The sequence below is a fragment of the Castanea sativa genome, chromosome 2, assembly GCF_040712315.1.
Source record: "Castanea sativa cultivar Marrone di Chiusa Pesio chromosome 2, ASM4071231v1".
Taxonomy (NCBI): domain Eukaryota; kingdom Viridiplantae; phylum Streptophyta; class Magnoliopsida; order Fagales; family Fagaceae; genus Castanea; species Castanea sativa.
Window position 1 is genome coordinate 15,911,195 of NC_134014.1, and position 14,033 is coordinate 15,925,227.

The 14,033-nt window shown below is 40.7% G+C and overlaps 2 protein-coding genes across 2 annotated transcripts; one reads left to right on the forward strand and one right to left on the reverse strand.

Annotated features, from left to right (window-relative positions):
* Positions 1-1,069: 1,069 nt before the first annotated feature.
* LOC142623411 (pentatricopeptide repeat-containing protein At3g23020) lies at positions 1,070-6,001 on the reverse strand. Its single transcript, XM_075796822.1, has 2 exons — positions 3,076-6,001; positions 1,070-2,305 (listed from the first exon to the last, which is right to left on the reverse strand). The coding sequence occupies exons 1-2, from the start codon at positions 5,630-5,632 to the stop codon at positions 2,283-2,285; spliced, it is 2,580 nt and encodes an 859-aa protein (XP_075652937.1). The 5' UTR covers positions 5,633-6,001; the 3' UTR covers positions 1,070-2,282.
* Positions 6,002-12,026: 6,025 nt separating this feature from the next.
* On the forward strand, positions 12,027-13,646 carry LOC142624951 (uncharacterized). Its single transcript, XM_075798670.1, has 3 exons — positions 12,027-12,458; positions 12,807-13,046; positions 13,161-13,646. Exons 1-3 carry the CDS (start codon positions 12,027-12,029, stop codon positions 13,644-13,646), a joined length of 1,158 nt encoding a protein of 385 aa, XP_075654785.1.
* The last annotated feature ends 387 nt before the right edge of the window (positions 13,647-14,033 follow it).

Consider the following 14,033-nt stretch of genomic DNA (forward strand, 5'->3'; position numbering starts at 1 on the left):
TTGCTAGGAACACCACAATCCTGGTATCTTACAATTACGTGTAATATTGGAATCAGAGACAAATTTCCAAATTTTGTACATGATTCCAAACATACTATCAATCTCCCCTTCATATTGGCAGGTGTCCATTTAGATGTATAAAGCAAACATGAAGTGGTTGATAATTCTAAGCCAATTCCAAACGATATTTGGCCCAGGATTATAATTCATTAGTTAGATGCTCATAAAACTAATAAGGCACCACAAATTTGAAAGAAATCAAAATACAATATGGTTACCTTTCGTCCAAACGTTTCATTTCAATATATACCACCAATTGCACTAAAAATAGTTTTAGTCGCAGTTAAATAATGGACATTATTGGTTATATCTCTATGAAATAGATGCAACATTTTTCTGTATTATATATCGTTGCGAGAGGAATAATGGCAATATCATATGCAACATTTACAAGACCAAGGCAGGCTGAGAAAGATAAAACCCATAGCCTTGTGTTTGCCATTGCTATTTGAAGGTGGACTTTTTCTTTTCTTTTCTTTTTTCTTCTTTAAAAATAATCAAGAGATTTAGTGTAAAAAAAAAGGCAGTAATAAAAGGAAGAATAGAAAACCTTCAAAATGTATTAAAGGATGAAACTTACCAGTTACCTATTGTCACACGTTAATTGATGCATAGATTCACTTCCCAAATCACCACAACCATCAACACCCTCCCAATAGGAAATTGCAATCATGAGCAACATAATTAAAAATAAAAGGGAGTAATGAGACTATGAGAAGGGAGCCAATGAGCTAGCACTTCATCATCCCATAATGATGGGATAAAGGGTGAGGTCATGTCTTTAAGATCCACTGGGTGCATGTGTAACTTATCTTTGTGATGCTTTTAAGTAAAAGGTGAGAGAGTGTTGGAACTATGGTTAAATGATTAAATTCAATATTTTCTTATTGCTTTTTTTTTTTTGGAGAATCGATAATTTAACGTAAATAAATTGAATAAAGTATTATTGAAAAGTAATGGTTGGTAAATCACATAGACAATAGCAGTAACCACAGTGGGTAAATCACATAGAGAAGCAACGGAAGCACAATCTCAAAAACCACACTAAAACAAATTCTACACAATTTGTCGAGATCCACATTTTCTTCTAATCAGTAACAACTTTAACACCTCTTCATAAGCAAGCAGCTTATCTTGACCTAAGAAATTTGTTCTGAAATGATGCAGCGGTAAGTTGGATACTTTGACTATTCCCAATCAACTAGTAGAAATGTTGATAGATTCTGCTCTCCATTCAGGAAGAAAAGCCAATGAAATTCATAGACCATTTCAGATGAAATCACAATTTTACTAAACCACTGCCATGTAAAATGACAGTGACATACCATAAGACATGAAAGCACCTCAGCATATTCAGTTTTTGAAGATATCCTAATACAGGCACCAGTTTTATCCGAAAACAAACTTGTTAGGTGTGGACTGCACATTAAAAGTACAAGAAAAGATGAACGTTATATATGCTTATTGACACAACCCACTAAAAATTCAACAAGTAGTTCATAAAATATAAAAATATCATATTCATGCTATAAGTATAATCCATCTACACATGAAAGGAGAAGAGATTCAAGAAGATCCAACGCTTTTTTACCATAATTATGGTTTGGAAGCCTCAAAAGATGCATATAAAAATTAAATAGAAGACCCATCAGATAACTGATAAAAAAATGCAATAGAGCACATTTCAGATCAAAGAGGTTTGCAGTTAAGAGTCCATTATTAAAAGCCATTTCATTTTTGTCGGAAGACATAAGTTATACCATATTATGATTACTTTTAATCTCATTCATTGTGTGAAATTGTGAGAAGAATATAACTGGAAATTCCTGTCTTCTGAAAGAGTTTGAAATTGGAAAGCACAATGGCTAAAACCTCGCCTGGTGTGACCTGCACAATTAAAATGCCTTGCTAGGAAGCGAACATGTGAAGGCAATGCCAGCAAAGGAACAACTATACGGATGGTCAGCAGCTGAGCAGCATATATCTTGCACTACTAATGATAAGTGATATTTTTTCTACTTCTAGAAATTGATAGCACTAATAATGAGTTTGTGATGACATACAGATGTGTATAATGTGGCTTTATGTACAATAGCATCTGCAAGCATGTAGACATATGTACTCAGCTTTGCCTGAACTATTCTCCTCAGCTGTAGTTTTGTTTAAGGTTTTGATGTTTTGACTGACCAGAAGAACCTCTTGGGATTCTTCTTTGCATCTTGTTATTGCTCTGCATACGATTCTTCTGAATAAATAAAAACAGCTATCATTTTCTTGCTAATAATAAAAAATAAAACAATAAAAAGAACCAACATAAAAGCTACAAAAACACAGTTATTTTAGATATATTAGCAATTACCTGTGAGTTAACTGACACCCTGCTCATATCAGCTAAAAATAATAAAGAAGAAGATCCTAAAGCTTGAAGATGGGCAATATTTAGATAAAACTCCATATTATAGTGCAAATGGATTCTCTCTATCCAGGCCAAATTAACGTTGGTGTCACATTCAAATAAAACTTGGAGAAATTTCTGTTACATCATTAGAGGACACCATTGGCATTCTTACTAATGCCATGCAGGCTTCTAATAGAAGTGGATTTACAAAATGTTCAAGACTCAACAAAGCCTTATTCTAAGTACACTGGGGTTGGCTATACATACACTGCTCAGGCAGTCCACTGTTACAAGACCATATCTTACACACAAAAAGGGCAATATGTTTTTCCTCACAGCCTCAGACCCTCAGTACATGTTCTTGTTAGACTTCTCTCTGATCCGTCTAGTGCCTTCAGGTTTACACAATGCGTAAGTTGAACAGAGAATCATGGACATTTTCAAATTCACATTGCATTTCAGCTTCAAACAAGAAATACAGTTAAGAAGATCTCAACCAGGTCAGCATGTGAATATCATTGATCAACTTTATCTTGCAACCTTTAATCAGAAAGGTCACACTCAAAACACTGGTTGCAAAGAAAATATTCATATGTCAGCATAATCATCCACTTTACCTACAGATAAGAGAGTTGACATCCAAGCCTGCAAACCACTCTGAGCATCCTTCTTCGTTGCTACTTCCAGCTTGCCAACTGCTTGCTTTGGAACTCCACACCTCACCAGAACAATTCCAAGTAATTTGAATGTACGATCATCAGGTTGAATAGCAGCTTCTATCATTTCATTGAAGGTTCTCACTGCCTCCCTGAATCTGCCATCCATCACATACAACCCAAGCACATTATTGTAACTCAACAAATCAGTTTGAAGTCCCAGTTCTCTCATTTGTCTTGCAATTTGAATGGCTTCCTTGTACCTCCCAATTTTCTTGTACATGCACAACATCATTGCAAATGTAAACTCATTTGCATTTCCCTTTCTCTTCAAGCTCTCAAAAATCTCTTCTGCTTGTTTAACCATAGATCGTTCACTATAAAGATCAATCATACAATTTGAAGAATATATAGCTGGACCCACCTTTGATGATTGAAGCATTTTGTATGTTTCTTCTGCTTCTTTCAAGTAGCCAACTTTGGTATAGAGCTTGATCAAGGAGTTGTATATGACCGTATTTCCAGGCAAACCTGCCCTTTTCATTGCATCGACATAACTCATAGCTTCTTTTACACTCCCAACATCAGCAAAAGCATTTATCAGTACCCCATAGACAATGACATCCGGTTGCACATCAAATCTGATCATTTCCTTATATAGTTCTTCTGCCATTTCCAACTGACCTAATTTTGCAAAGCTCGATATCAGAGCACAATATGGGATGCAATCACTTACCAGTCCTGCCTCCTGCATCCTACTCAGATAGGGTTTTGCTATGTGTGGCATGTCAGCACCAGCCAAAATTTGTATTAGAGAACTATAGCTACATTTGTCTGGAACTACACTATAACTCTCCATGCTATCAAACAACCGACATGCTTTATCATAGCACTTTCCTATCCCATAAGCTTTAATCATCACATTGAACTGAAGGACACTCAGCTTCTTCTGTTCTTGGCAACAAATGAAAACTTTTTCAGCTTCCAAAATGTGGCCATGCTCACCATATGCATCAATATTAGCAGAATAACACTCAGAACTCATGGTCCCTGAAAGATGAAACCTCCTGAACCATAACCATGACTTCTCAAGCATCTCAGCTTCTATATACATTCTAGTCAGAGCTGACTGGGTGTATTCATCAATCTCAAGACCACTTCCATCCATCTCCAACAGTAGGTCTTCAGCTTGGTGAACCATATGCCTTATTGAGTATGCATACAAGAGGGTGCGGTAACTCACAAGGTCTGGCTTGAGGCTAGCCTCCTTCATCTTCACAAAGTAGTTTGCCGCCATGCTTATATTATCATGCTTAGCATGGAGGGAAATGAGAATATTATATGTTCTTGTGTCAGGTGGGCATCGGAGCTCCTCCATTTTCTGCATCAGCAAAGCCACTTCATCTAGTTGGCCATTATTGCCACAAATGTGAATCATTGTATTGAAAGTCACTGTGTTTGGAGCTATCCCTTCCTTGAGCATCTGTGCAAAAGTTTCAGATGCTTCTTTAAGTTGTCCAGCCTTCCCATATGTGTCGATCAATGTATTGTACGTATGTGAGCTCAAAGTAGTGTGAACATGCAGAGAACTCCCCACTTCAGCAATAGCTGTAGTAGTAGCGCTACCCTCACGCCTCAAAGATTCACCAAATGACCACTTCTTGAAAAATTCTTCAGCTTTGTGAAACTCTCCTGCCTTCTTAAACAACTGAACCACAATCCCCATAGTAACCTCATCAGGTTCCATACCTTGTTTGTTCATTCTATCAAGCCAAAGAAGGGCTTCTTCCTTAAGCCCACCCTTGCTGTAAACATCAATCAGAGTTCCATAGGTGGAATTTATTGGCTCAATTCCCTTAACATTCATCTCATCCCACAAACTCTCCACAAATCTCCATTTCCGTGCTTTCCCAAGACTCCTAAGCATAATGTTATAGTGAATCACATTCAATTCATAACAACCCTTCCTTTTAAACCACTCAAAAATCTCCAATGCCCTCTCCCAACTCAGCTGCTCCTTCAAAATTATGCTCCTTTCCTTGTTACCAATCCTGTCTTCCCATGGCCTCAAAGCCTCATCTAAATCCTGAACCGTATCCAAAGCCTGCAAAATCGCAGGAATGCATCCACCATAAGAGACCCATTTCGTCGAGCACCTAGGGTGCACTTTCTCCAATAATCCATTCCCACCTCCCAGTCTGAATTTAACACCAAAATCCCTCTTATTCACAAGTCTACCACTATCCCTACGGCGCTCTCTCTGTTTCCCATCTGGATTTTTCACCAAACTGGGTTTCTTCAATCCATGTTCATGAACAACACCACTTTTTTCATGGGACACATCAAACCTTTTAATTTCTCCACTGGGACATTGAAGAACTTTATGTTCTCTGTGTCTGTTGGTAATTAGCTCAACATGGTCCAGTGGAGAAACCGAAACTCTTATGCAGGGTAAGGCTCTTGAAGAATCCAGTATGTGGAAGCAACTGGTATCTAAATGCTGGAGCTTCACCAGCATTTTTGTGCTGTTGTTTGCACCAAGGTATATGTGCTAATGGTTTGAAGAAAGGAAGAGAATGATTAGATATACACAACTGCTTGGTGAAGTAGTAATGGAAGCAACTCAGAAATCATGGACCAAGGCGACGCTGTTGATGCTCATGGGATGGGAGCACTGTTGGAGCGTCGACCACCGAGTAAGTCAAGGAGTAGTGCTGCCGTGCGCGTTGAGCTCTTGATGATATAAGTGTCCAACTGTTTCTCGATAGGAATGATATTTTGGTTCTAGACTTCTAGGCTTCAAGCAGATTTGAGTAGAAATTGAACTTTGTTTTTAAAATACTCAATCCAAACCATCCCCAATAACTGCTGGAATGGCAGCAAGTTAGAGTGTTAAACAGTAGTTTTTTTTTTTTTTTTTTTTTTTTTTTTTTGGGGGGTGTAAAAGATAATCCTATAATATTGGGGGATGGAGTATTTGAATTATGGATAGCTTGGTTCGGGAAAAAAAAAAAATTTTGTTTATTTTCATTTGTTTGGTAAACATACCTAAATTTAAGTTCCATTATTAAACGAGTTAAAATCATTCATTAAAATATATTTGTGAACAAAATGCTTAATTTAACTATATATAATATTATATTTTTATATGAATATTTGTCTAAAAACATACTTATATAGACTCGAGATTAAATTGTATAAGTTTGTAAATAGGTGTATATGATATCAAATTATTATTTGTATTCTATTGATGATATAAACAATCCATTCATAGTAAAAATTATAGAAGATGAAAATGCAGTGGAAAATAAAACACAGATTTTTCTTACACAAAAGCCCTATGTATTTGGAGAGGGAGAAAACCATCGGATTAAGCTAGTCAAATAATCCACTATTTTATAAAAATAGTTAGAAAACAATATGGACTTACAATGAACAAAGAAAAGAGACCATGAAGAAAAGGATAAGAGAGGAAGAAGATGAGTAAGAGCTTCCAATGTAGCAAGAATGAAAGACCTGCTAATTGATTGTCCTTCCTTAGGTCCATCATCCTTCTATAGTGGTGGAAGTGGGCATGTGTTACTTTACCTTCCTATTAGAGAAGACAATGTAGAGTGTTAACAAAATAGGACCTTGTGCATTTGGTGTTCTATACATGTGTGCATGTGCATATGCTGCATTAACTAGGGCTGGTTTTTTGTTGCTGTATGGCCGAAATTTGTAGCATATGGCTAAAAATTGTTGTTGCAAATGTACTGATCCTTGGCTAATTTTGGAATTATATTTTACCCACTATCTAACCAAAGGACATCAATTAATGGCTACAGAGTTTCTCATGTATTAAGCATTAAGGGGTCGTACCAAATACTCACACTCCTCTTTAACTCATTAAGTCATATACTAAGTTAACTTAGTGAGTTAGAGCAAGACTTCGGTTTTAACTTTTATTTTAGGATTACAACTTACTTACCTATAATTTGGCTGAAATTTAAGTTGTCTACCCATGGTTTGAAATTTGGCACTTTGTTCACTTGAAATTAGCTCAGTGAGGGTTTCGTTACCTACTTCTGTTAAAAATGAGGCTAAGTTGCATTTAGCTCTATGTAATTCAAATTCCGAGTGTAAAACGAATGCAGTGGCAAATGAATTCCTCGTAAGGAAAATGAAATCTAGGTGTTTGATTCTATAATGGAAAATAGTCCAGAAAACGATTTTCGGTGTTTTGTTACATTCTGAAAATGCTATTTTCCTACAAATTTTTCACATTTTCTCAGCTTCCAAACAAATTTTATACCAGAAAATTTCAAAATATACACTTTAACACAATCAAAAATCAAAATAAAAACATTTATTATTCACAACATATACATGATATACTCGGTGAGAGGAGGAAGAAAGAGTGAGAGATTGATCGGGAAAGAGAGAGAGATCAGCAAGGATGGAGAACGGCGGTGGCCAGATTGGGTGGGTGTGGGTTAACCGAAATGGGGATTGGGTTATGTGGGTAGATGAGTAGCTTGGATGTGGATCGGAGCTCATGGAGGAGGTAGCTTGGATGTGGATCGAAGCTTATGGAGGAGGGTAGCTTGGATGATAGCGGTGGTGGATCAGAGACATGCAGCGGTGGAGCATGGTGGTGAGGTTGCGTGGGAAGAAAAGATAGAGAAAACTCACCATTGAGTGAAGGAAACAGACGGCTTGGGTGGTCAGAGCTGAGCTTCGTCGTTGATAAGAGTAATTCCCAAAAAAAAAAAAAATTTAAGGCTCTTCTACATTAGATAAAGCCGACGGTCTGAAGAAGCTCGTTAGTCGTACTATGCATTAAATGAAGAAGACGATGTCCTCGAGGCTGACGACTTCAATCTTAGCCTAACGACTCCACTTTGGGACCTGACGAACTAGAACGAGATAGGAGTTGACGAGAGTAAGCTGACGGGGATAAAGAAGCCCTTGACGGACCCAGCACGACTTTGCTTGGACTCCACAAATGAGTATATATGCAAACATCTTGTGCCCTACAAATAACCCTAATTAAGAGGATCTCCACAAGGAAATAATCCCTTAAGATACACACATTAATAAGGATCTTTCCTACAAGGAAAGACCCTTTCCTACAAGGAAAGACCCTTTCCTACAAGGAAAGACCCTTTCCGCCAAGGAATGAATGTCAACTCTACAATACTATAAAACCTAAAGCCCTCACAAACCAAGGTACACATAATTCACCCTAACTTTGGTACTCTAGAGTTGTGAAAGTTCTCTAACTTGACTTTCGGAGGGTATGTAGCCGGTACCACACTGGTACTCTTCGTAGGGTCTTCATCTTTTGTGTTGTGTAGGTTTTTGTCTAGAGTACGTGAAGACCTGTGGCTTACTAACGATTTTCGGCATCATTAGTTGGCGTCGTCTGTGGGGAATAAGAAGTAAGCCATACTACCGCTTTCCGGACAAAAAGTTGCATGGTACTTAACTCACTCAATGGCAACCACCACCAACAATCAAAGGGACGAACCACGCACCACCGCCCTCAAGAGACAAGTTTAAACACTCGCTGCCGCTGTAGAACGCCTCACCAAGCAAAATCATGACCTAGAGGAGCAACTGCGCCAAAAAAATGCAATACTTAACACTCAGAAAAAGGACCAGGAAGGAACTAGTGCTAAGAAGAGGAACCAAGAGGGGCCGGAAGGCAACAACACCTTAACCAAGCAAGAACGACAAGATACAAGTCGTCCATCTACCGCAGATACGGATCCACCATCGCACTTGGTAGCGGAGATGCAGATGATGAAGAAACAAATGGACTTCATGATGAACGACCTTAGAGGACGGGTATCAAGCGACCTTGACGAGTTGGTCCATCGGATGGACTCACCTTTTACTGTGTTTGTTAGCTCATTCCCCCTTCCGCCAAAGTTCCGCATGCCACAAGTAGAGGCTTACGACAGATCTAAGGATCCCTTAGATCACCTAGAGACTTTCAAGACCTTGATGCACTTGCAAGGGGTGGCAGACGAGATCATGTGCAAGGCCTTCCCCACTATGCTAAAGGGACCCGCAAGAGCTTGGTTCAGCAAATTAACACCCAACTCCATTAGTACCTCAAAGAGTTGAGCGCCCAGTTTGCCTCGCACTTTATTGGGAGACATAGGTATAAAAAGTCTACTGCCTGCCTAATGAACATCAAGCAACAAAAGGACAAACGATGAGATCTTACATTACCCGCTTCAACAAAGAGACCCTCTCGATTGATGAAGCTGGCGACAAGATACTCGTGGCCGCATTAACAAATGGATTATAGAAGGATAAGTTTCTATTTTCCTTATACAAAAATGACCCAAAGACTATGTCAGATGTACTCTACTAGGTAACTAAGTACATGAACACGGAGGACGCATTGCTAGCCCGAGAAGAAAAGCCTAAGAAGAGGGAAAGACAAGAGGAAGCGCGGCAAGACAAAGGGAGAAAGACAATAAGGACTGGAGACCAATGGGAGGATAGGCGCTCTAAACCCCCTATAGGGAGGTTCACAAGCTTCATCCCGTTAACTACCCTGATCGACTAAGTCCTAATGCAGATCAAGGACGAAGAATCCCTGACATTTCCCTGCAAGCTAAAGGGAAACCCTAATAAGAGATCCAGAGACAAGTACTACCACTTTCACCAAGATCACGGTCATGACACATCTGACTGCTACAATTTGAAGCAACAAATAGAAGCTCTTATCAAACAAGAAAAGTTGCAGAGGTTTGTCAAGAAGGAAAGAGTGGACTACCACAGGAGCAAATCACCCGACAGGAGAACGAACGTCCTAGGCCGCCGATAGAAGACATAAGAATGATTGTGGGAGGCACTGTGGCTTTTGGCTTGTCCAAAATGGCCCGTAAGACTTACCTCAAGATGGTTTAGAATGTCCAGCTGACGGGCTTCGTACCGAAGATGGCGCAGATCGACAATCCCATCATTGAATTCTCAGAGGAAGATGCTCGATGTCTCCACCATCTGCATGACGATGCTTTCTTCATTAGCATACGGGTAGGAGACTATAACACGCACCGGGTCCTAGTTGACAATGGAAGGTCCGCCGACATCCTCTACTACCTGGCATTCTAGCAAATGAGGATTGACAGAGAACATCTAGTTTTGATCAACGCCCCACTCGTTGGATTTGGAGGGAATAAAGTATACCCCCTCAGCGCAGTCACGTTGCCCATAACGGTTAGTAATTACCCCCAGCAGATCACTGAAAATGTCACATTCCTTGTTATCGATGACTCGTCCGCCTACAATGCCATCTTAGGGCGACCTACCCTCAACAAATGGAAGGCCAAAACTTCGACCTACCACTTGATGATCAAATTTCCCACCAACTACGGAGTAGGAGAATTACGTGGGGAAATGGACAATCACCTACAGGCAATGAACATAGAAGAGCAGCGAACGATGGCAAAGCCCGTTGAAGGATTGGAGGAGATACCTCTTGATAACTCTAAGCCCGAGCGAACGACCAGGATCGACACCATCGCCAGTCCGTCAGTCCGCCAAGCACTCACGTCATTCCTAAGAGAGAACTAGGATGTCTTTGCTTGGAGTTATAAAGACATGCACGGGATCGACCCTTCAATCATGGTGCACAAGTTGAATGTATCACCTACTTTTCCCCCTATCCGTCAGAAGAAGTGAGTATTCGCCCAAGAACAAGACCGAGCCATAGCAGAGGAAGTCCGCAAAATGCAAGATGCAGACTTCATTAGAGAAGTTTACTATCTTGGCTGGCTGGCCAACATGGTGTTGGTCAAGAAAGCCAACGGGAAGTGGAGGATGTGTGTAGATTTTATGGACCTGAACAAGGCGTGCCCCAAGGATAGCTACCCTCTCCCGCGGGTTGACGTCTTAGTAGACTCTACAGCTCGACACCAGTTGCTGAGTTTCATGAATGCCTTTTCTGGTTACAACTAGATAAAACTGGACGAAGCTGATCAGGAGAAGACTTCGTTCATCACCAGCCAAGGCCTTTTTTGCTACAAAGTAATGTCGTTCGGCCTTAAGAATGCGAGTGTGACGTATCAGAGGCTTATGAATAAGATGTTTGCCCATCAGATCGGAAGAAATGTCAAAGTCTACGTTGACGACATGCTTGTGAAAAACCGAAGGGAGGATGACTATTTGGACTATCTCAAGGAAACCTTCAACACCCTACACTCTTACAACATGAAACTCAATTCAAGCAAGTGTGCATTCGAGGTGACGGTTGGAAAGTTCCCGGGATTCATAGTATCTCAAAGAGGTATCAAAGTTAATCTAGATAAGATTTGGGCCATAATGGAGATGGGACCACCAAGGAATGTTAAAGAAGTACAAAGCCTTAACGGAAAGGTAGCCACTCTAGATAGGTTCGTGTCAAGGGCAATGGATAAGTGCCTACCTTTCTTCCGCACGCTGAAGAAATAATTGAATGGACAGCCGAGTGTCAGCAAGCATTCAAGGATCTAAAAGCCTACCTCTTTTCCCCACTGTTGCTAAGTCCCTCCAAATCAAGGGAAGAATTGTTCCTTTACCTAGCAGTATCCCCAGCTGCTATTAGTGTGGCCTTGGTCAGAAAAGAAGACAAGGTGCAGAAACCCGTGTATTACACCAGCCGGGCACTCCACGGTGTGGAGGAAAGGTACCCACCGATGGAGAAGCTCGCCTTCTCTTTAGTTACAGCGGCCCGTAAGATCAAACCGTACTTCCAGGCCCACACGGTGATCGTCCTGACTGACAAGCCCTTACGGCGAGTAATAAGCAATCCCAAAGCCGTCGGACGAATGACACTATAGGCAATAAAGTTGAGCAAATTAGACATACAGTACCGCCCGCGTACTGCCATTAAGGGGCAGGTGGTTGCTAACTTCATTGCAAAGCTCACTAAAATGGAAGGCCAAAAGGCAAAAAAGTATCCTCAGTGGAGTATACACACAGACGAGTCGTCCAACAAACAAGCTAGCAGAGTGAGTAATGTACTTCGTTCTCCAAAAGAGGATGAGATTGAATACATGGTTCGTCTAGACTTCCCGACGACCAACAATGAAGCAAAGTACGAAGCTCTAGTGGCAGGATTAGATCTTGCCAAAGCAGCAGAGGCAATGAATGTGATTATTCATTGCGATTCCCAGGTCGTCACAAACCAAATGAACAGTGATTACGAATGTAAGGGTGAGAAGATGAAAAAGTACCTAGAGCAAGTAAAGAAAAGGGTGGACAACTTACATGCCAAGGTTGTTCAAATCCCAAAAGGAGAAAACGAGCAAGCCGACCGTCTGGCCAAGGCCACATCAACAGAGCACATGATCACCTCAGGCAAGGTACTTTTCTTTGTTCAGTTTTCACCATTAATAGATGCCATCAATGTGCAGGAGGTAGATACCGGAAGCAACTAGACCACATCGTTAGTCTCCTATTTGAAAGATGGCACATTACCAGACAATAAGGAAGCCGCAAGGAAGTTGAAGGTCCAAGTAGCACAATTCGTTCTAATAAAGGACGTCTTGTACAAGAGAGGCTTCCCCTACCCGTACCTAAGGTGCTTAAGCCCTGAAGAAGCAGACTATATCATGAGAGAAGTTCATGAAGAGATCTGAAGGAACCACTCAAGGTGGCGGTTGTTGGTACACAAACTAATTCAAGCTGGATACTACTAGCCTACTATGCAGAAGGATGCCCAGGCTTATGTCAGAGCCTACAACAAATGTCAAAGGTTCAGCAACGTCATTAGACAGCCAGCAGAAGAGCTCATCCCAATAACCGCCCCATGGCCTTTCGCTCAATGGGGGTTGGATATCATGGGCGCATTCCCAATAGCAATGAGACGGCTGAAGTTCCTGATAGTTGGCATAGACTACTTCACCAAATGGGTAGAAGCTGAAGCCATAGCCACCATCATTGAGAAGAACGTACGAAGCTTCGTCTAGAGGAACATCATCTGTAGGTACAAAATCCCTAGAGTCTTGGTCTTAGATAACGGGAAGTAGTTTGACAATGACTTGTTCAAGGACTTTTACTCACAGTTGGGGATCAAGAACCACTACTCCTCACCTACCCACCCTCATACCAACAGACAAGTTGAGGTAACGAACCCATCCTTGCTTAAAATCATCAAGACTCGACTCGAGGGGGCAAAAGGCATATGGCCAGAAGAATTGCCGAGAGTACTATGGACATACAGGACAACGACTAGAACACCTACGAGGGAGACACCATTTCTCCTAGCATGCAAAAGCGAGCCAATTATCCTAGCAGAGGTTGGACTCACAAGCTACAAGGTGGACAATCATGATGAAAGGAGGAACGACAAAACCAGGCGTCTACAGCTTAACCTAGTGGACAAAGTAAGGGCGGCAATTAAGAAAAGGCTAGCATGGTACCAGGGCATCATGGCCAAGCACTACAACTTTAGGGTTAGGAACAGAGACTTTCAAGTTGGAGATCTCGTCTGGAGGAATGTGACAAGTGCCACAAGAGATCCCTCTCAGGGAAAGCTCAGACCTAATTAAGAAGGACCCTACAAAGTCACATCATGGCGAAGGAATGGTACTTACTACCTGGAGACATTAGACGGGCAAAAGTTACCCCATCCATGGCATGCCGAGTATCTCAAGAAATACTACTAGTAGAAGACAACATGAATGACGCTACTCCTCATTTGCAGTTTATTTATTTCAATTAAATTTTATCTATAGTACTTTTTAAGCCTGAATGGCAGGTTTTTATTCTTTTTAAGAAAAAAATTTTACTTATGCACGTACTTATCACAATAAGAGGAGTTATTCAGTTATGGCTTGAGTATGTGTACATTTCTACAAAAATGACTAAGTCCACAAGTGGACGAGTTCATTATTAAGTCCACAAAGTGGACAAGTCCATCCCATGAGGATGCCTTG